Source organism: Heptranchias perlo, chromosome 3, assembly GCF_035084215.1.
Source record: "Heptranchias perlo isolate sHepPer1 chromosome 3, sHepPer1.hap1, whole genome shotgun sequence".
Lineage (NCBI taxonomy): Eukaryota > Metazoa > Chordata > Chondrichthyes > Hexanchiformes > Hexanchidae > Heptranchias > Heptranchias perlo.
The window spans coordinates 60,488,323-60,510,453 of record NC_090327.1 but is presented as its reverse complement, the minus strand read 5'-3'; the positions used below and the strand labels follow the sequence as shown (position 1 = coordinate 60,510,453).

General features: G+C 41.3%; 2 protein-coding genes across 4 annotated transcripts in view; one reads left to right on the top strand and one right to left on the bottom strand.

Moving 5' to 3' along the window:
* The first annotated feature begins 2,865 nt into the window (after nucleotides 1–2,865).
* On the top strand, nucleotides 2,866–4,225 carry cebpd (CCAAT enhancer binding protein delta). Its single transcript, XM_067979909.1, has one exon. The coding sequence runs from the start codon at nucleotides 2,951–2,953 to the stop codon at nucleotides 3,836–3,838; it is 888 nt and encodes a 295-aa protein (XP_067836010.1). The 5' UTR covers nucleotides 2,866–2,950; the 3' UTR covers nucleotides 3,839–4,225.
* Nucleotides 4,226–8,122: 3,897 nt separating this feature from the next.
* spidr (scaffold protein involved in DNA repair) overlaps nucleotides 8,123–22,131 on the bottom strand; it is a 316,427-nt gene continuing 302,418 nt past the window's right edge. For all 3 annotated transcript variants that reach the window (XM_067979905.1, XM_067979906.1, XM_067979908.1), the window contains 3 exons: nucleotides 21,075–21,189; nucleotides 14,998–15,051; nucleotides 8,123–8,400 (listed from right to left, as the gene is read on the bottom strand). In XM_067979905.1, the coding sequence (XP_067836006.1) occupies nucleotides 8,263–8,400; nucleotides 14,998–15,051; nucleotides 21,075–21,189 (307 nt within the window). In that variant the 3' untranslated portion in view covers nucleotides 8,123–8,262. The remainder of the gene's footprint in view (nucleotides 8,401–14,997; nucleotides 15,052–21,074; nucleotides 21,190–22,131) is intronic.

Sequence of the window (22,131 nt, the reverse complement as noted above, 5' to 3'; positions counted from 1 at the left end):
AATTGTCCCAGCATCCACAGCAGTTTGTGGGGAAGAGATTTCCAGAATTCCATTATCCTTTGTGTGAAAAAGTGCTTCCTGATTTCTCTCCTAAATAGCCTAGCTCTATTTTTAAGATTCGTTCCCTCGTTCTTTATTCCTCTACCAGAGGAAATCATTTCTCTATATCTATCCTATCGAAACTTTTTAACATTTTAAACACCTCGTTCAGATCACCCCTCAATCTTCTCTACTCAAGGGAATACAAGCCAAGTTTATGCAACCTGTCCTCATCTAGGCTGACACTTCAGTACTGAGGGGTGCTGCATTGTTTGAATGCCATCTTTGAAATGAGGTGTTAAAACTGATGCCTTGTCTGTTTGGTTAAGTGGATACAAAACATCCTATGGCATTATTCAAAGAAGAGTAGGCAGTTCTGCCAGTGTCCTGGCCAACATTGGTCCCATAACCAACATTGCTAAAAACAGATCATATGGTCGTTCAACAACTTGCATTTGTTTAGTACCTTTAATGTAAAAAGAACCTCCCCAGAGTGCTTCAAACCACATAAAAAAGACACTAAGCCAGGAAGGGAAAGATTACAAGGTGTGACTCAAAGTAGGCCAAAGAAATAGGTTTTGAGGAGGTTTAGAGAGGGAGTTTCAGAGCAGTACTGAGGTGGCTAAAAGCTCTACTACCAATGATGAGATGGGGGTGGGTGCACGGAAGGCCGGGGTCAGAGGAACAAAGCATTCAAGAGGGGATGTAGGGTTAGAGGGAATTGTAAGATATAGGGTGGAGCAAAGCCATGGGGAGATTTATAGAGGACATGGATTTTGAAAGTAATGTGTTGGGAGAAAATGGAGAGTCAATATAAGTCAGCGAGGACATGAGCGGTGGGCAATCATGACTCAGTGCAGGATAGGATACGTGTGGTAGAGAGTTGGATAAATTGGAGCTTATGGAGGATGGGAGGCCAGCAAGGAAAGGATTAGCATAGTCATGTCTGGAAGTGACGAAGGCATGTACAAATGTTGGAGGCAGGCAATATTGAGAGGTGTAAGTAAAGTAGTCTGGTCATTGGATAGGATCTGGAGTTTAAAGCTCTGCTGCGCGTTGAATAGAACAGCAAACGTACAAATGGTCTACCTCAGCATGACAGTGTGGCTGGGAGAGGATGCAATCAATGGCAAGGGAACAGAGTTTATGATAGGGTCAAAGAGTCTTCCTGATGTTGAGCTACAGGAAGTTGTGACTCATCCAAGACTGGATGTCAGATAGTCTGGTAGTAAGAGGAGGTTGTTGAAGAGTTGAGCGTAGTGATGGAGAGGTAGAAATGCGCATCATCAGTGTACAAATGAATGCAAAGTAGTTGCAGATGTTTCCGAGAGGAAATATAGATAAGAGGGGATAAAACCCTGGGGACCCAATAGGTGACAGTGCAGATGAGGGAAGAGAGCCCCTTGCTGGAATGCATTGGTTACACTGGATAGGAATGGAACCATGAAAAGGTTATTCTAAGGAGCTAGACAATAGAAAAGATGTTAGAAGAGGATGGCATGGTTTCCTGTGTTGAATGCTGCGAAAAGGTCAAGTAGGACGTCTGCGGGACCTTGCTATGCACAAATTGGCTGCTGCGTTTGCCGAAATAAGTGACTGCACTTTAAAAATAATCCAGTCGTTGTGAAGTACTTTAGCATGTTCCAAGGTCATGATTAGGTGCTATATAAATGTAAGTTCTTTCAGCCAATTTCTTATCCAATTATCAGTCGTTCAAGACTGAGCTCAATGGATAGTTGGACACTAAGGGAATCGAAGGATATGGGGATCGGGTGGGAAAATGGAGTTGAGGTAGAAGATCAGCCACAATCTTATTGAATGGCGGAGCAGGGTCGTATGGCCTACTCCTGCTCCTGTTTCTTATGTTCTTATATAATATATATATAATTCATATGGAAAAAATATTTGTTTTTGGTTGATCTGTTAACAATTACTCCTATTGTACTAAATCAGAGGTTATAAACTATTACTGTGTTGCTTCTCCTACTAGAGCGCTAGGTGTAGTCTACTCACTCCTAAGACTCCAGTTTTTTCACGTTGAAGCAGTAAATGCTTCCAAACAACTGAGAAGTTTTCTGTGCATGGTTATCTTAGGGAGGCGAGGTTTGGAATAAAAATTGTAGTCTAACATCAGACTGAGTTTTGTTTACTGTTCTAAGTCATATCCAGTGTTAGGGTTTTATATTGCATGACGTACGCATTCAGATAAAATGCAAAATAAATGGTCTTATCGTTCAGCTTTCTTGTCTCTTTTAGGACTGAGGAGGGCGCTGAAGTTTCTAGAATAAGTTATCTAACCAAGCATAGAATGAGAAAAACAGCAAGTCCACAGGGAACCATGTCCTTAATAGCACAGCACGTGATTACTCGGTGAACAGGAAAGCACCTGAAAAACCCTCGAGTATTTTTTGCACATACCTGCATTAGATGGCGGTTTACTTAAAAGTTCAATGTCAACGCTTTTAAGTCGATTAGCTACTGTCCAGCCAAAGGGCAGTGTTATCGACTACTGTGATTTATTTTCGCTAAAAACGGAACTGCTCAAGCGTTTCCCCTAAAACAAACTTTTGCATTGAAAGTATTTGTATGAAGAGCCTGCTGTTCACCCTACGCTCTCCACACCAAGCACTTTAATAGCTCTTCTCTCTCTCTCTCTCTCTTACCGCAGACACTGGGCGCAAACTGAGCGCCACGACCCGCTCGCGCCGGTCCCAGGACCCCGGGCTCTGGTGGGCGTGGCCGCCCCGGGGCCCCGCCCCGTTCCATGTAAATGAGTCCTTGAATGAGTGACGCGCGCGGGCGGTGTGTATAAAGCGGCGCGCGGGGCGCGGGGCCGCTCGAGAGTCGGGCGGAGAGAGTGTGTGAGGAAACCGTGATCCGTGCGGCGGAGCCCGGTCAAACCAGCACCTTCATGAGTAACCTGTACAACCTGGATTCACGCTGCGTCTCGCCATGCTTCCCCATGTTTTCCCTGGAGCCAGCTAATTTCTACGAGGGCGTCAGCGGTGGGGTGTCCTCGGCCAAGGCGAACCGGGGGATGTGCGAGGAAAGAGCCAACCTGGTCGACCTGAACCCGGCAGGTGACATCTACGACGACGAGACTGCCATTGATTTCAGCCCCTATGTGGTTGAGCCGGTGTCAGGCTCGCAGCTGGAGCTCTACAACGACGACTTGTTGGCAGATCTGTTCGCCAGCACCAACAAACCGGACAAATCCCAGCCCGACTATGGCTATCTGCCGCCTGCAGGCAGTCAGATGATGAGCTCGGTCACTAGTGTTACCGCCTCAACAGGTAACCACTCAGAGAGGGAACCTTTCACTGCTCAACTGCGGAACAGTTACGATCAACGACTGGACTTATCGAAAGTGGTGGTGAAGGAAGAAAGGACCGAAAACATGGAAACGTCCCTGCACACTCAGATCGCAGCCTGTGCACAGACAACCGTGCACTTACCCACGGGTCAGCCCACCCCTCCCACCAGCCCGGAGCCCAGTCCTTTAAATTCCCACGGTAGATCGGCGTCTGGGAAGGAAAAATCTAAAAAGTCCGTAGACCGACAAAGCCCCGAGTACCGGCAGAGGAGAGAGAGAAATAACATTGCCGTGAGGAAGAGCAGAGATAAAGCGAAACAGCGGAACGTAGAGATGCAGCAGAAAGTGGTGGAGCTCAATGCCGAGAACGATCGTTTGCACAAAAAAATCGAGCAGTTGTCGAGGGAACTTGCGATTATGAGGAACTTTTTTGAACAACAACCTAACACAGCATCATTCCTCAGTGCAAGTGCAGACTGTCGGTGACTGTTGAACGAAGCTTAAAAAGAAACATTTAATAGACCTGATACCTCAACCAAAGAATGAATAATTTGTAGCAAGTACTGTGAACTTAGAAATTCGTAGATTTTTCTGGCCTTAGGAGTTCTGGACTCCTGAAACTTGTTGCAAACTGCCTTAAAAACTTTGCCATAGCAACAAAGCCTGAACGTTCCTTAAATTATTTTTTTATAATTCTAATTTTCTATACTCCTAAATGCATTAATGCAACTAAGGTACATTTATATGCAACAATTATGAACTTTATATTTTTCACTTTAGTCAAAATCGTTGATACAGAGCATGGTTGACATTTGTTTTATATTAACTGTATTTCGTTTATATGAAAAGAATCATTAAATACGTCAAACCTTTTATTAGTTTGTGCGGTGTTTTTATTGAATACCTGTATTCTGCAGGGTTGGGCAGAACGAAACAAAAGGTGAATGGAAAATTTTCAGATGGCAGATATCGTGCGCTTTGCTGAGTCATGCTGTAATTGAGAAAGCACGTGAATAGATAACTCACCCAGTCAAGTTTTTTTTTAATATTTTAAACGAAACGTAGGTTCATCGAGTGACCACGTACCACACAGAAATGTATTAACGAAAAGTTCTTATGCCTTTAGAATCATTATATTTATGATTTAAATTAAACCGAACTAGAGGGAATCTGTGCTGTAAGCTGAATAGTCACCATTAAAATAATCACAGTAGATTTAAGTCATTTTTTAAAATAAATGAGCCTTCATTAAAATATTTTAAACTAAAGTGTGAATGTGCCCCTCACTAAACATTGCCTGACAGAGCCAAGGTATAGTAGTACCCAGCTGCAGTTCATTAATACTGAAAATTGTGGTGGTGTGCACTTTTTTGTTTCTCAGGCAGTGATAACATAAGAAATACAAGTAGGCCATACAGCCCCTCGAGCCTGCTCTGCCATTCAATAAGATCATAGCTGATCTGCAACCTCAACTCCACTTTCCTGCCTGATCCCCATATCCCTTGATGCCCTTAGAGTCCAAAAATCTATCTCTGTCTTGAAAATACTCTGAGTGTCCACAGCCCTCTGCAGTAGAGTATTCCAAATATTCACGACCCTCTGAGTGAAGAAATTCCTCCTCATCTCGGTCTTAAATGTCCAACCCCTTATCCTATGTCCCCTAGTTCTAAACTCTCCAGTCAGGGGAAACATCCTCTCAGCATCTACCCTGTCAAGCCCTCTTAGAATCTCTCATTCTTATAAACAGGCCCATTCTACTCAATCTTTCCTCATAGCACAACCCTCTCATCCCAGCAGTCAATCTAGTAAACCTTCATTGTAACGCCTCCAAGGCAAGTATATCCTTCCTTAGGTAAGGAGAACAAAACTGCACATAGTACAGGGCTTTGGTCTCACCAAAGCCCTGTACTATTACTCTGATACTCCAACCCCCTTGCAATAAACACCAACATACCATTTGCCTTCCTAATTGCTTGCTGTACCTGCATGTTAACTTTGTGTTTCGTGTACAAATCTGAACACAAACATTTAATAGTTTCTCACCATTTAAAAAATAATGCTGTTTTTCTATTCTTTCTACCAAAGTGATTAACCTCATAATATATCTGCCACTTTCTTGTCCACTCACTTAACCTGTCTATTTCCCTTGGCAGACTCTTTGCGTCCTCCTCACAGCTTACTTTCCCACCTAGCCTTGTATCATCAGCAAACTTGGATACATTACACTCAGTCCCTTCATCTAAGTCATTAATATAGATTGTAAATAACTGAGCCCAAGCACCAATCCCTGCAGCACCCCACTAGTTACAGCCTGCCAACCTGAAAATGACCTGTTTATTCCTGTTTCTCCAATTCTCAATCCATGCAAATTTATTACCCCCAATTCCATGAGTCCTTATCTTGTATAACAACCTCTTATGTGGCACCTTATCGAATGCCTTTTGAAAATCCAAATATACTACATCCACTGGTTCCCCTTTATCTACCCTGCTAGTTACACCCTCAAAATACTCTTAGATTTGTCAAACACGATTTCCTTTTCATAAAACAGTGTTGACTTTCCCTAATGTGATGGTGACAATACTAGCATACTAATACATAATTGCTTTAAAATAAATGTTAAACCTTGTGTTTTAAATCTAAGCATGGTCAAAACTTTAGCTCACTTATTTTTGTGCTCTTAATAAGTCAAGATATTAGCATAGTAAGCTTGCAATGGCTTACACAGTCAACACACAAAGAGGTCCAACTAACATGCTCTGGTGACCTGGCTTCAGCTTATAAAGTCACCTAAACACTGTTAGAGCCTTCACAATATCTAGGACTGTATAGAGTCTCAATTTGGCATTTGGGCTCATCTCAAAAGATGATGACATGGTCACTCAGTAATGTGGCCAGCAGAGCAGGTAAGGCAATTTAAGTATTTTGTTAGGATGAATTAGAATTTTAAAAATACAGCCCTTTTATTTCAATATTGTTGCAAATGTTAATTATCTGACTAAAAATATATTCAAAGAGTACTAGTCTGTAATCAATTTTTTGTGCAAATTAGGGTGTGTAAAATTAGTGTTGGGAATAGAAACATTTCCTTTCCAGGTATCTAATATCAGCACCAAGCACTTCCAGATATTCAGGGTTAAATGCAGAGTAAAACTCCCTCTACACTGCTTCAACAATGTGTCACAGTTCCCATCTCAAAAGCAACCCCTATTGCACCAACGTATCACTTTTTTTCATTTTCACACAAACCATTGTATGGCTTTGTTAGACTGCTCAAACTCGCTAGGAACTAGAATAAAGTTGCTTAAGCTCATTTTATATAGATCCTCTTGCAGCCAAGAGAGAAAGAAGATTTCCATTCCAGCATTCTGTTCTGGATTTGAACCCAGGTCAAAACGGCCATAGTAGAATCTACTGTGCCAACCAACAACTTATAACCATTTTTAACTTAGAACATTTGTGAAATGAAACTAGTGGCTCCTGAGATTCTTTTGAACACAAGAATTTACACTTGGAATCAAACGTTCCGGTGTAACAAAACTAAAACTGTCTTTGGATACTTCTAACTCTTTAATGTCGCTCGTCTCCACCCCTGCCTCAGTTCACCTGGTGCTGAAACTCTCATCCATGCTTTTGTTATCTCCAGATCCGACTATTCCAATGCTTTCCTGGCTGGCCTCCCATCTTCAACCCTCCATAAACTTGGCCTCACCTAACTCGCACCAAGTTCCATTCACCCATCACCTCTTGCCGTCCTACATTGGCTCCCAGTCCACCAACGTCTCGATTTTAAAATTCTCATCCTCGTGTTCAAAATTCCTCCATGGCCTCACCTCTCCCTATCTCTGTAGCCTCCTCCAGCCATATAACCCTCCGTGAACTCTGCATTCCTCCCACTCTTGCCTCATGTGCATGGCCCACTTCCTTCGGCCCACTAATGGTGGTCGTGCCTTCAGCCATCTAGGCCCCAAGCTCTGGAATTACCTCCCAAAACCTCTCCTACTTTAAGACATTGCTTAAAACCTACCTCTTTAACCAAGAGTTTGGTCACCTATCTTAATGTCGCCTTCTTTGGCTTGGTGTCAATTTTTGTCTGTTAAGCTCCTGTGAAGCACGTTGGAAAGTTTTACTACATTAAAGCCACTGTATAAATGCAAGCTGTTGTTGTTGCATTACACTAAATGATCTGAAAGAACTTCTTAAACACATCTGCCAAAAGAGGCAGAACAGTCCAGCCCTTTTCAAGAGAAAAAAATCTAATTAAGTAGGGTAATGTATTAGTGCACTAACACACACAGTGGCAGGGCATGGGTTTTGCTCACACAATGAATGTCAGGCTGTCTTGAGAGGCAGAGGTGAAAAAAAATCAAAACCAATATGTGCTGCTTTGACTTGCTTCATCGACTTGTTTCACCATGTAACAGCAGCTCAAGACTGGGAACAGGTTCCATGGTTCTCTGTCTGCTTTCTTAGTTGGGGGAAGGATGCAGCAGGAATATAAAGAGACCTGGGAAATGATTTACAGAATGAAACAAAACCTGGTAAGATACCTATACTTCCTTGACACCAGCTGTTTCCAGGTGGAAACAAACGTCTGATCTTTTCAGCTTATCCACAACAAATAGCCCCTAGATTCACAGTAATATAACTCAATAAAAAGGGCAGGTGTCTTTGACCTCTATTTTACTTATATAGTCTTGATTCATTAACCTTTTAAAATCCCCATAAAGGTACAAATATAAGTTTTAAAATAACCCAACACACCAGACATCCAAAATAGTTATTTTAATTACAGCACATTGAATTTATAAATATTTAATGCAATAATTATTTCACATATTTATCAAAATTTCAGAAATACAGTTTGTAACCATCACTGCTACAATTGCTGATAGGCGAGCATTTCATTTTCACCGAGGCTGGGTTATCACCTGTAGCAGACAGACTTCTTCTAATCCAATCCAGCATGCTGGCTGCTTTGTTACTGAGCGAACATAGCAGCTGAGAGGCCCCAACTCTTTGCCAAGTACACCGTCTATCTCATAGCCCTGTCATGGTAATTATATAATAAAACAAACATTGTAAAGAACATTCTGTACCCAAAAGATAAGTCATTAAAGGAGAACACATTCATAGATAGGTAAATGGAAACTTTTCCACATGTGCCACTACATACTATATATATATATATATGTGTGTGTGCGCGCGCGCGTTGTGTGTAGGTGTGTATGAATATTTGACAGTACTATATCTTAAAACATTTCACTTTACTAGCTTAACAGAATTTTTGTAGTGTTCATGTGGAGCACTGTACAAATACAGAAAGCATTAGAGGAAGTGTGTCCACCTGCAGCTACTGACCGATCGTATCTCGGAGCTGGAGCTGCAGGTGGACTCACTGTGGAGCATCCGCGATGCAGAGAAACTCGTGGATAGCACGTTTGGCGAGTTGGTCACACTGCAGGTAAAGGGAGTACAGGCAGGAAGTGAATGGGTGACCACCAGGCAGAGTAAGAGGTGCAGGCAGGTAGTGCAGGGGTCCCCTGTGGCCATCCCCCTCTCAAACAGGTATACCGTTTTGGATACTGTTGGGGGAGATGGCTCACCAGGGGAAGGTGGCAGCGGCCAGGTTCATGGCACCGTGGCTGGCTCTGCTGCACAGGAGGGCAGGAAAAAGAGTGGCAGAGCTATTGTGATAGGGGACTCGATTGTAAGGGGAATAGACAGGCATTTCTGCGGACGCAACCAAGACTCCAGGATGGTATGTTGCCTCCCTGGTGCAAGGGTCAGGGATGTCGCGGAGCGGCTGCAGGGCATTCTGGAGGGGGAGGGTGAACAGCCAGTTGTCGTGGTGCATATAGGTACCAACGATATAGGTAAAAAATGGGATGAGGTCCTACAAGCTGAATTTAGGGAGTTAGGAGTTAAACTAAAAAGTAGGACCTCAAAGGTAGTAATCTCAGGATTGCTAACAGTGCCATGGGCTAGTGAGAGTAGGAATGACAGGATAGCTAGGATGAATACGTGGCTTGAGAGATGGTGCAAGAGGGAGGGATTCAAATTCCTGGGACATTGGAACCGGTTCTGGGGGAGGTGGGACCAGTACAAATTGGATGGTCTGCATCTGGGCAGGACTGGAACCAATGTCCTAGGGGGAGTGTTTGCTAGTGCTGTTGGGGAGGGTTTAAACTAAAGTGGCAGGGGGATGGGAACCGATGCAGGAAGTCAGTGGGAAGTAAAGTGGTGACAGAAACAAAAGGCAGTAAGGGAGAGTGTACAAAACATGACCGGGCAGATGGTCTGAGAAAGCAGGGCAAAGACCAAGGGAAGTCTAGATTAAACTGCATTTATTTCAATGCAAGAAGTCTGATGGGCAAGGTAGATGAACTCAGGGCATGGATGGGTACATGGGACTGGGATGTTATAGCTATTACTGAAACATGGCTAAGGGAGGGGCAGGACTGGCAGCTCAATGTTCCAGGGTACAGATGCTATAGGAAAGATAGAGCAGGAGGTAAGAGAGGAGGGGGAGTTGCGTTCTTGATTAGGGAGAACATCACGGAGTCGATATGGGTAGAACTGAAAAATAAGAAGGGAGAGATCACTTTGATAGGATTGTACGACAGACCCCCAAATAGTCAACGGGAAATTGAGGAGCAAATATGTAAGGAGATTACAGACAGCTGCAAGAAAAATAGGGTGGTAATAGTAGGGGACTTTAACTTTCCCAACATTGACTGGGGCAGCCATAGCATTAGGGGCTTGGATGGAGAGAAATTTGTTGAGTGTATTCAGGAGGAATTTCTCATTCAGTATGTGGATGGCCCGACTAGAGAGGGGGCAAAACTTGACCTCCTCTTGGGAAATAAGGAAGGGCAGGTGACAGAAGTGTTAGTGAGGGATCACTTTGGGACCAGTGATCATAATTCCATTAGTTTTAAGAAAGCTATGGAGAATGATAGGTCTGGCCCAAAAGTTAAAATTCTAAATTGGGGAAAGGCCAATTTTGATGGTATTAGACAGGAACTTTCAGAAGTTGATTGGGAGAGTCTGTTGGCAGGCAAAGGGACGTCTGGTAAGTGGGAGGCCTTCAAAAGTGTGTTAACCAGGGTTCAGGGTAAGCACATTCCTTATAAAGTGAAGGGCAAGGCTGGTAGAAGTAGGGAACCTTGGATGACTCGGGAGATTGAGGCCCTAGTCAGAAAGAAGAAGGAGGCATATGACATGCATAGGCAGCTGGGATCAAGTGGATCCCTTGAAGAGTATAGTGATTGCCGGAGTAGAGTTAAGAGAGAAATCAGGAGGGCAAAAAGGGGACATGAGATTGCTTTGGCAGATAAGGCAAAGGAGAATCCAAAGAGCTTCTACAAATACATAAAGGGCAAAAGAGTAACTAGGGAGAGAGTAGGGCCTCTTAAGGATCAACAAGGTCATCTATGTGCGGAACCACAAGAGATGGGTGAGATCCTGAATGAATATTTCACATCGGTATTTACGGTTGAGAAAGGCATGGATGTTAGGGAACTTGGGGAAATAAATAGTGATGTATTGAGGAGTGTACATATTACAGAAAGCGAGGTGCTGGAAGTCTTAACGCGCATCGAGGTAGATAAATCTCCGGGACCTGATGAAATGTATCCCAGGACGTTATTGGAGGTTAGGGAGGAAATTGCGGGTCCCCTAACAGAGATATTTGAATCATCGACAGCTACAGGTGAGGTGCCTGAAGATTGGAGGGTAGCAAATGTTGTGCCTTTGTTTAAGAAGGGCGGCAGGGAAAAGCCTGGGAACTACAGACCGGTGAGCCTGACATCTGTAGTGGGTAAGTTGTTAGAGGGTATTCTGAGAGACAGGATCTACAGGCATTTGGAGAGGCAGGGACTGATTAGGAACAGTCAGCATGGTTTTGAGAGAGGAAAATCATGTCTCACAAATTTGATTGAGTTTTTTGAAGGGGTAACCAAGAAGATAGATGAGGGCTGTGCAGTAGACGTGGTCTACATGGACTTTAGCAAAGCCTTTGACAAGGTACCGCATGGTAGGTTGTTACATAAGGTTAGATCTCACGGGATCCAAGGTGAGGTAGCCAATTGGATACAAAATTGGATTGACGACAGAAGACAGAGGGTGGTTGTCGAGGGTTGTTTTTCAAATTGGAGGCCTGTGACCAGTGGTGTGCCTCAGGGATCGGTGCTGGGTCCGCTGTTATTTGTTATTTATATTAATGATTTGGATGAGAATTTAGGAGGCATGGTTAGTAAGTTTGCAGATGACACCAAGATTGGTGGCATTGTGGACAGTGAAGAAGGTTATCTAGGATTGCAACGGGATCTTGATAAATTGGGCCAGTGGGCCGATGAATGGCAGATGGAGTTTAATTTAGATAAATGTGAGGTGATGCATTTTGGTAGATCGAATCGGGCCAGGACCTACGCCGTTAATGGTAGGGCGTTGGGGAGAGTTATAGAACAAAGAGATCTAGGAGTACAGGTTCATAGCTCCTTGAAAGTGGAGTCACAGGTGGATAGGGTGGTGAAGAAGGCATTCAGCATGCTTGGTTTCATTGGTCAGAACATTGAATACAGGAGTTGGGATGTCTTGTTGAAGTTGTACAAGACATTAGTAAGGCCACACTTGGAATACTGTGTACAGTTCTGGTCACCCTATTATAGAAAGGATATTATTAAACTAGAAAGAGTGCAGAAAAGATTTACTAGGATGCTACCGGGACTTGATGGTTTGACTTATAGGGAGAGGTTGGATGGACTGAGACTTTTTTCCCTGGAGAGTAGGAGGTTTAGGGGTGATCTTATAGAAGTCTATAAAATAATGAGGGGCATAGATAAGGTAGATAGTCAAAATCTTTTCCCAAAGGTAGGGGAGTCTATAATGAGGGGGCATAGATTTAAGGTGAGAGGGGAGAGATACAAAAGGGTCCAGAGGGGCAATTTTTTCACTCAAAGGGTGGTAAGCGTTTGGAACGAGCTGCCAGAGGCAGTCGTAGAGGCGGGTACAATTTTGTCTTTTAAAAAGCATTTGGACAGTTACATGGGTAAGATGGGTATAGAGGGATATGGGCCAAGTGCAGGCAACTGGGACTAGCTTAGTGGTATAAATTGGGCGACATGGACATGTTGGGCCGAAGGGCCTGTTTTCCATGTTGTAAACTTCTATGATTCTATTACTCCACAAGTGAAATATTTGGTATTTTATTAAGTCACTCATTTTGAAAAGAAGTTGTTTAAAACTGGTTTTGGTGTTAATTGATTACTTTAATAAAGCATGAAAGACATTTTTAAATACTCTTCACAGCTGTATACAGCAGCTTTTTACCACTTTTCAAAATTATTTGGCTGCCATGTTAGAAATTTCTTAATTAAGGATTTATGGGAAAATAATTTGGCTGTCAGAGCTCTGAATACAATATATTTTTAAAGCTGGTCACAGAGCTAGTTAAAACATTTGGCGCTGACTCAACAGTAATTCACTTTAAAAAAGGTATCATTAAAAAACTCATTCTGCACTTTCAGACACTGATTTCAATACTGGCTTTTTCAGGTTTTGTATTCTGGAGGTTAAAAAAAATCAAAATACATTTAAAAAGAACATTTAAAAATATTAGAGTTAACACCGAGTTAGAAAATTGGAAATTCATATTAATTCGGACCAACTATCCGAAGAACAGGTTTACGGCTATAACTGTCGCAGATTTCATCATCTACTATAATATTTGCTGTATGTTGCACCTTTGCACAGATTTTATTACTTATACCTGAAGGTGTGGGTTATGTACCAAAATATACAATCACCAAGTTGGCTGATTGGTGTTAATTCCCAGGTAATATTTTCATTGGTGCAAATATGCTGGATGTTCAAGCTATTTGATATTTTATACCTTCACACCACGCTGGAGATAGTAAAATGCTCACAAACAAACATGTTAACTGTTGCTACTGATGCATTAACAAATACAAGGGTTTATTTTGATTTCGTGCCTGTGATATACATCTTTGCATCACAGCAAGGTATTCATTATTGCTAATAATACTTGCCAAATAAAACCTAGTATTGTAATGCTTTAGAGCCATGTGAAGCATTAATCGTGCAAAATCTTGGGAAACAACTTTAACAAAGGAATCTCAGAGATGTGCTTTTCTCAACTTATTTCCCCTACTCACTGATCAGGCTTTGAAAGGTTTTTTCCTCCGGCTCTCTCACTAGACAAACTTGATTCCTGCTCCAACTATGCACTTTCTTGATTCTCTGTCCCAATCCAACTATAACCTAACCATCCTGGAGGACTGTCTAAAGTTGTTGCCAAGTTTGAACACTCAAGAATAGACAGCAGAAAAAGGAGTGAGAGGTGTGAGGTCAAAGTCAAAGAAAGGGAAGAAAAAAACACAAAGGTAAAATGGAGATTAAAAATAATTAAAATCTTTATTTTTATTTAGCATGTTTTAAGCAGTATCTTTTATATCTATCTAAATATGATTATTCAACAATAAATATATAAATAATAAAACACAAATTCCATAGATATTCTTGAAATACCCACCCTGCAACCCACCAACACCTCAGCTTCACGTCACAGGTGCATGGAGCCATTCTAAAGTCTTTAACAAGAGATCTAAAAAATCACTAAAGGGCTTTTTATTGTTACAGAATAAATTTTGATTCACTCAAAATAGTTTGTTATCATAAAGCCAGATAATGCAATTACATTGTTGCCTGTAGATTTTTTTTTGTACAAGTTCATTGATTTACAAGATCTTCAATAGAATATTGAATGTATAACCTAGAGTAGATAAAGTCTTGCAGTTAATGTAATTTCTTATGGAAATCTACACTTCCTAAAGTCAACGTTGGAAAACAAACCTGTATGTTGAATCCAGAGTCCCAGACTTCTTGGACTAACAAGATACTCCAGAGTTTGACATGTACCAGTCTGACCAATTCCTTTAGTTTGATTTTTTTTTAAAGTAGTCATTACTGATATACAAGTGTATGCACTTCTACGATAGGGACCTTCACATTCAGGGAATGATCTCTGCATACCCAATCACTAATTAAGAATTTGCAGAGAGAGGGAGGTAGGAATTAAAAAATGGATGCAGTGTTCTGGTGATTTATAGCCATGATACTCTGCATCATGAGTTCTTAAACCAGCAATCCAGACAAAGGGTGATAGCAAAGGTGAGGGTTAGGCACTTTCCTCTCAGGGGCGGAAATAATAATAAAAATGTTAGTCACTGTACCATTGTCAGCTGAATTGAACACACCCCATATGTGCAGTCCTCAATACATAGATGATATATTCTGACACCAGAGTCGAAGACATTGTGCACCATTGTCTTCAGAACTACATTTTAACAAGCAAGTGAAGTGCTACAACACTAAATGTTAAATGTGTAGCTTGTCAACAACAAATCTGATTGTTTTTGTTTAGTGAAATTGAGAAGTGTTAGTCCTAGAAAACAGAATCAAGTGATGGGCTAAATCTCTGAATTTCTATTATTTTAAATGGTTGAACGCAGTCACTTCTATAAACAGCTCATTTGCACACTAAAAGGGGTTTGCCACAGAAATTGACATTTGTAAACCTCAACTTTCAAAATGTATCCAAACTGTAAACAAAACTAACTCACCCCTTCGTCACTGGAGGAATGCAGCAGGAGAGACAAAATGCTTGGTTCTAGCAGCTGTATTGGGAAATAGTCACAAACAAAATATGGTCAGACTCATGTACATACTGGATTTAGGTATATTCCAAAAAGAAGAAAAGCTTTACCATGTCTCTAATGGCACTAACTAAATCACTACTAGCGTAGCTGATCCCATTACATGCAACTCTGTGTATCTATAGTTTTATACCACAGCCTACCTTACCCAACAGAACCAGATTGCATTACAGTACTAATAAATACACCCACGTTTTCCAGAATTTAGCTTAATTCCACGTGTATACTTTTCATTTTTACTTTAAAAGACGACCTGTCAGCAGTGAGATTTCTTATTACTGGCAAAAAGTCAACAAAACTAACTATCTGTTCACCTTTCGCAAAGGCATTGGAAACATTTCCAACCCTTTTACAGGTCACAATTGTGTCTATTTTGTCTGGCATTACTTTTAAAGAGACTTAAAATATTAAAACGATTTGGTATTTGAGATTAAGCTCATGGACAAACTTTGCTTTCCACTAACCAAAAACAATGAAGGCACGACAAACACCTCAGCAAAGTTCTTCAGCAAAATGTCTAAGAAATAGTTTTAAAGGGCTGGGGGACACAACAAAAGTGCATTTATTTTTAGGCATGACATGTGTAGTATTAACAACATTTGATGTGCTGCCATATATGATGCAACTACATCATGAAAAGGTGTTTAGCAATAATACTGTGTCAACTGAGTATATATCTCTGGCAAAGTTTAATTTTCTATTCATTTTTGAATTTTTACAATTTTGCTGACTATACCATCCTAAATGTTATGCTTAATATTCACAATTTCCCCATTTATTTGATTCATGTATTACATTATTGCTCAAGATAAAGAATCACTGGATTGGGGGTAATATTCTGGCATGGGTGGAGGATTGGTTATCTAACAGGAAGCAGAGAGTTGGGATAAATGGTACATTCTCGGACTGGCAACCAGTAGCCAGTGGTGTTCCGCAGGGGTCGGTGCTGGGTCCCCAACTCTTTACAATCTATATTAATGATTTGGAGGAGGGGACCGAGTGTAACATATCAAAGTTTGCAGAAGATACAAAGATGGGAGGGAAAGTAGAGAGTGAGGAGGACATAAAAAACCTACAAGGGGATATAGACAGGCTGGGTGAGTGGGCGGAGATTTGGCAGATGCAATACAATATTGGAAAATGTGAGGTTATGCACTTTGGCAGGAAAAATCAGAGAGCAAGTTATTATCTTAATGGCGAGAAACTGGAAAGTACTGCAGTACAAAAGGGATCTGGGGGTCCTAGTGCAAGAAAATCAAAACGTTAGTATGCAGGTGCAGCAGGTGATCAAGGCGGCCAATGGAATGTTGGCTTTAATTGCTAGGGGGATAGAATATAAAAACAGGGAGGTATTGCTGCAGTTATATAAGGTATTGGTGAGACCGCACCTGGAATACTGCATACAGTTTTGGTGTCCATACTTAAGAAAAGACATACTTGCTCTCAAGGCAGTACAAAGAAGGTTCACTCGGTTAATCCCGGGGATGAGGGGGTGGACATATGAGAGGTTGAGTAGATTGGGACTCTACTCATTGGAGTTCAGAAGAATGAGAGGCAATCTTATTGAAACATATAAGATTGTGAAGGGGCTTGATCGGGTGGATACGGTAAGGATGTTCCCAAGGATGGCTGAAACTAGAACGAGGGGGCATAATCTTAGAATAAGGGGCTGCTCTTTCAAAACTGAGATGAAGAGAAACTGCTTCACTCAGAGGGTAGTAGGTCTGTGGAATTTGCTGCCCCAGGAAGCTACATCATTAAATAAATTTAAAACAGAAATAGACAGTTTCCTAGAAGTAAAGGGAATTAGGGGTTACGGGGAGTGGGCAGGAAATTGGACATGAATTTAGATTTGAGGTTAGGATCAGATCAGCCATGATCTTATTGAATGGCGGAGCAGGCTCGAGGGGCCGATTGGCCTACTCCTGCTCCTATTTCTTATGTTCTTCTTCCACATACAAAAAAGCATTAAGGCACATGATTTAAAGAACTTGAACTCCTGGTTGGCCTAACAATTCAAGCAGAAAAGCCTTCTCTGTTTGAATTCCAGGTTCAAATCATTGAAACATAGCAACTGTACCTTCAATGGATTAGTGCAGCAGGTTCGTGGCTGGATTGCTGGGTAGGGCAGGTCATGGTACCAGAGTGTTTTAAAGTGGAAGGAAATTTGACAGAAAGTCCAATTTTCTTGTGTTAACCTATACTTCCTACTGGTCCAGATAGAGCAGAAACTATAGCATCATTAAAGTGCTTACAAATAATACTGCCTCAACTGAGTATGTATCATCATTCTTGAATAAATGAGGGTCCTGTATCATCCCACCCTCAACTGAAGGAAGTCAGTAAAGTAGGGATGAAACAACAAAAAAAGAAAATCAAAGGAAAGTACTGACCAAACAAGAAACATAAAAACATAAGAAATAGGAGCAGGAGTAGGCCATACGACCCCTGGAGCCTGCTCTGCCATTCAATCAGATCATGGCCGATCTTCGACCTCAACTCCACTTTCCCGCCTGATCCCCATATCCCTTGATTCCCCTAGAATCCAAAAATCTATCCATCTCAGCCTTGAATATACTCCATGACTCAGCATCCACAGCCCTCTGGGGTATAGAATTCACAACTCTCTGCGTGAAGAAACTCCTCCCCATCTCAGTCTTGAATGGCCAACCCCTTCTAGACTCTCCAGCCAGGGGAAACAATCTCTCAGCGTCTACCTGCATGATAACTTTTTGTGTTTCTTATACCAGGACACCAACATTTAAAACCATTTTAAAAATATTCTGTTTTTCTATTCTTCCTACCAAAATGAATAACCTCACATTTCCCCGCATTATACTCCATCTGCCACCTTCTTGCCCACTCATTTAACCTGTCTATATCCCTTTGCAAACTCTTTGTGTCCTCCTCACGACTTACTTTCCCACCTAGCTTTGTATCGTCAGCAAACTTGGATTTATTATACTCGGTCCCTTCATCTAGGTCATTAATATGGGTTGTAAATAGCTGAGGCCCAAGCACCGATCCTTGCGGTACCCCACTAGTTACAGCCTGCCAATCTGAGAATAACCCGTTTATCCCTACTCTCTGGTTTCTGTCCTTTAACCAATCCTCTATCCATGCTAATATATTACCGCCAATCCCATGAGCCCTTACTTTGTGTAAGAACCCTATCGAATGCCTTTTGAAAATCCACTGGTTCTCCTTTATCTACCCTACTATCCTCAAAAAACTCTAATAAATTTGGCAAACACGATTTCCCTCTGCCTAATCATATTATGATGTTCTAATTCCCCTGTTACCACTTCCTTAATAATGGATTCCAGCATTTTCCCGACGACCGATGTCAGGCTAACTAACCTGTAGTTCCCTGTTTTCTCTCTCCCTCCCTCCCTTCTTGAATAGCGGGGTAACATTTGGTACCTTCCAATCCACTGGGACCGTTCCAGAGTCTAGGGAATTTTGGAAGATCATAACCAGTGCATCCACTATCTCTGCAGCCACCTTTTAGAACCTTCGGTTGTAGGCCATCAGGTCCAGGGGATTTGTCGGCTTTTAATCCCATTAGTTTATCCAGTACTTTTGCTCTAGTGATATTAATTGTTTTAAGTTCCTCTCATTCATTTACCCCTTGGATCCCCACTATTTTTCGTTTGCTTTTTGTGTCTTCTACTGTGAAGATAGATACAAAATATTTGTTTAACGCATCTGCCATTTCCTGATTATCGATTATAATTTCTCCTGTCTCAGCCTCTAAGGGACCAATGTTTACTTTTGCTACTCTCTTCCTTTATACATACTTGTAGAAGCTCTTACAATCCGTTTTTATATTTCATACTGGTTTACTTTCATATTCTATTTTTTACCTTTTTATCAATTTTTTGGAACATTCATGACAAGATAGATGAATTAATTGCACAAACAGAGATAAATTGGTTTGACCTAATAGCCATTACAGAGATGACTTGGTTGCAAAATGACCACAGTTGAGAACTAAATATTCCAGGGTACATGACATTTAGAAAAGACAGGCGGAATGGAAAAGGAGGGGATGTAGCCCTAATAATAAAGGATGACATAAGGACAGTTGAGAGAAAGGATCTTGTATCGGAGGATCAGGAAGTAAGAAGAAATAACAAGGGGCAGAAAACATTGGTGGGAGTAGTTTATAGGGCCCCTAATAGTAGCTATACCATTGGACAGAGTATTAATCATGAAATAATAGGAGCTTGTAACAACGGTAATGCAGTCATCATGGGGGACTTTAACCTGCATATAGACTGGGCAAATCAAATTGGCAAAGGTAGATTGGAGGACAAGTTCATGGAATGTATTCGAGACGGTTTCCTAGAGCAATACGTCATGAAACCAAGCAGAGAACAGGCTATTTTAGATCTTGTATTATGTAATCTCACAGTAAAAGAACCTCTGGGGAAGAGTGATCATAATGTGTTAGAATTTCACATTGAGTTTGAAAGTATCGTTCTTAAGTCAGAAACTAGAGTCTTAAACTTAAATAAAGCCAACTACGTAGGTATGAGGGGCGAGTTGTCAAGAGTAATTGGGAAATTAAATTAAAGGATTTGTCAGTTGAAAAGCAGTGGCAAACATTTAAAGAAATATTTCAATATTCTCAACAAATATACATTCCATTGTGAAATAAAAACTCCACGGGAAGAGTGATCCACCCGTGGATAACTAAAGAAGTTAAAGAGAGTACAAGATTGAAAGAAGAGGCCTATAATGTTGCCAAGAGACAACTGACTGAATCAGAAAAAAAACTTTTAAAAAAATATAACCTTCAACCCAGTCTAAAATATAACAAATACTTAGAAAGATGCAAGTCAAGGTGCCCAGTTCTAATGTCATATACATCACATGGACCTTTATACAACAATTCATTACTAATCAGATGAATGTTTTTATTCTAAAATTACATGAAATCAGAAATAGAAATCAAGCACTGAATAAAATGTCAGGGATCTTTGAAAAGAAAGGATTCCATCTATAATTCCCACATTTTACCTCGCGTTACATCGAGTCTATAGCACACAACAGGCCCAACTCGTCCATGCCGACGTTTATGCTCCACACGAGCCCCCTCTTCCCTACTTCATCTAACCCTATCAGCATACTCTTCTATTCCTTTCTCCCTCATATGCTTAACTAGCTTCCCCTTAAATGCATCTATGCTATTTGCCTCAACTACTCCTTGTGGTAACGCGTTCCACATTCTTACCACTCTTTGACTAAAGAAGTTTCTCTTGAATTCCCTATTGGATTTATTAGCGACTATCTTATATTTGTGACCTCTAGTTTTGGACTCCCCCACAAGTGGAAACATTTTCTCTACATCTACTATGTCAAACTCTTTCTTTACCTTAAAGACCTCTATCAGGTCACCCCTCCGCTTTCTCTTTTCTAGAGAAAACAGCCCCAGCCTGTTCAGCCTTTCCTGATGAGTATATCCTCTCAGTTCTGGTATCATCTTTGTGAATCTTTTTTGAACCTTCTCCAATGCCTCTATATCCTTTTTATAATACGGAGACCAGAACTTTACGAGGTGCATAACAAGCAACCTCCTTCCACAGGAATGGTCTGGGCCAAATAGTGCTCTGTGGCTGCTATCAATGCTACTCTGATCAGCCAGCTGGTTTTCCTTTCCTAGAGAGAAGCATCACATTGTGATAAGGTGCTTCATCAAGCAGTTTACTGAGAACTGACTGCACTTGCTTCCAGCCGTGGCACTGAGTTTCACAGATGTGTAGCCACAAGCTTCAAACCTTTAACCACTTGGTACAGAGCAATCACTCATACTTAAAAAGGGCCTTGTGGACTCTTCAGCAGGGGAAGGGAGGTGTTTAACAAACTGGTATTTTCAAAGAAATTCAGCAATCTTTTAAGATAATATTTCTGTACTGAAATATATGGTGTTACTTTTAATAGATCATTTGGGAACTAGCACAAAATTTAACAATAGTTACCTTGATTTTTATAGTACTGTGTGGCAGGACTGGATACTGCAGAAACACTTCCAGTTGCATTTTTGTAAGAGGCGTCATCACAGACTGGGCACACTGACGGCAGTACAAGGATTCACTGTAACATGAACAATATGACTTTTAAAAATAAACATACAAAAAGAAATGAAGAATTCATTTAACATTTGAATGCAGCATGGTGACAGCCCAATCCTGGAATAACGCATTGAGTCACAGAGTAGAGAGAATGTAGATTCAACCTGCAATTCTCCACGTGACAAGTGTCTGATTTTACCAGTTCCATCAGGGGATGCAAGAAGTGGAGCTCAGGTGCTTCACTTCTGGAAGGGAAAGTCAGATAGATAAGTTACCAGGTCCACTCTCACTTACCTCCTGGTGACCAGAGACTTAGCACTATTAGCAGACGCCTAAAACTAGGTTACCAGTCTGCACACACGCTTTGTAACCATTTATTCAGAAATATTAGCAGAAGTCTGGGAATAGGTTAGTTGTATAGTCTCTTGGTCATGGAATTCTGCACAATACAGGAGGGCCTAAAGAAGGGGACAAAATAAAACACTATTTGTCGACTTTTTAAAAAAAAATCTGAAGTCTCACATGAGCTTGTTGATTGGTTCAGTGAAAATAGGAAAAAGATTTTGAACTCCCTGGTCTGACTGACTGTTTCTACTGTGAAAACAGTGAGCCACTCAGGAAAAAAAAATAAAAAGAAATTGCATTTACAGCACCTTTCATAAGCTCAAGACGTCCCCAAAGCGCTTCTGAAAGATGCAGCGCTCCCTTCGTACTGCATTGAAGTGTCAGTCTGGATTATGTGCTCAAGTTTCGAGAGTGGGGCTTGAACCCACGACTTTCTGAATCAGAGATGAGAGTGTCACGACTAAGCTAAGGCTGGTGCTAGGAAATAATTTCTGAGCTTCCTTTCCGCAACCACTAAAGCTTGTCGCTTAAATTTAAGGAGGGAGAGGGAAAACAGGGAACTACAGACCAGTTAGCCTGACATCAGTAGTAGGGAAAATGCTAGAATCTATTATTAAGG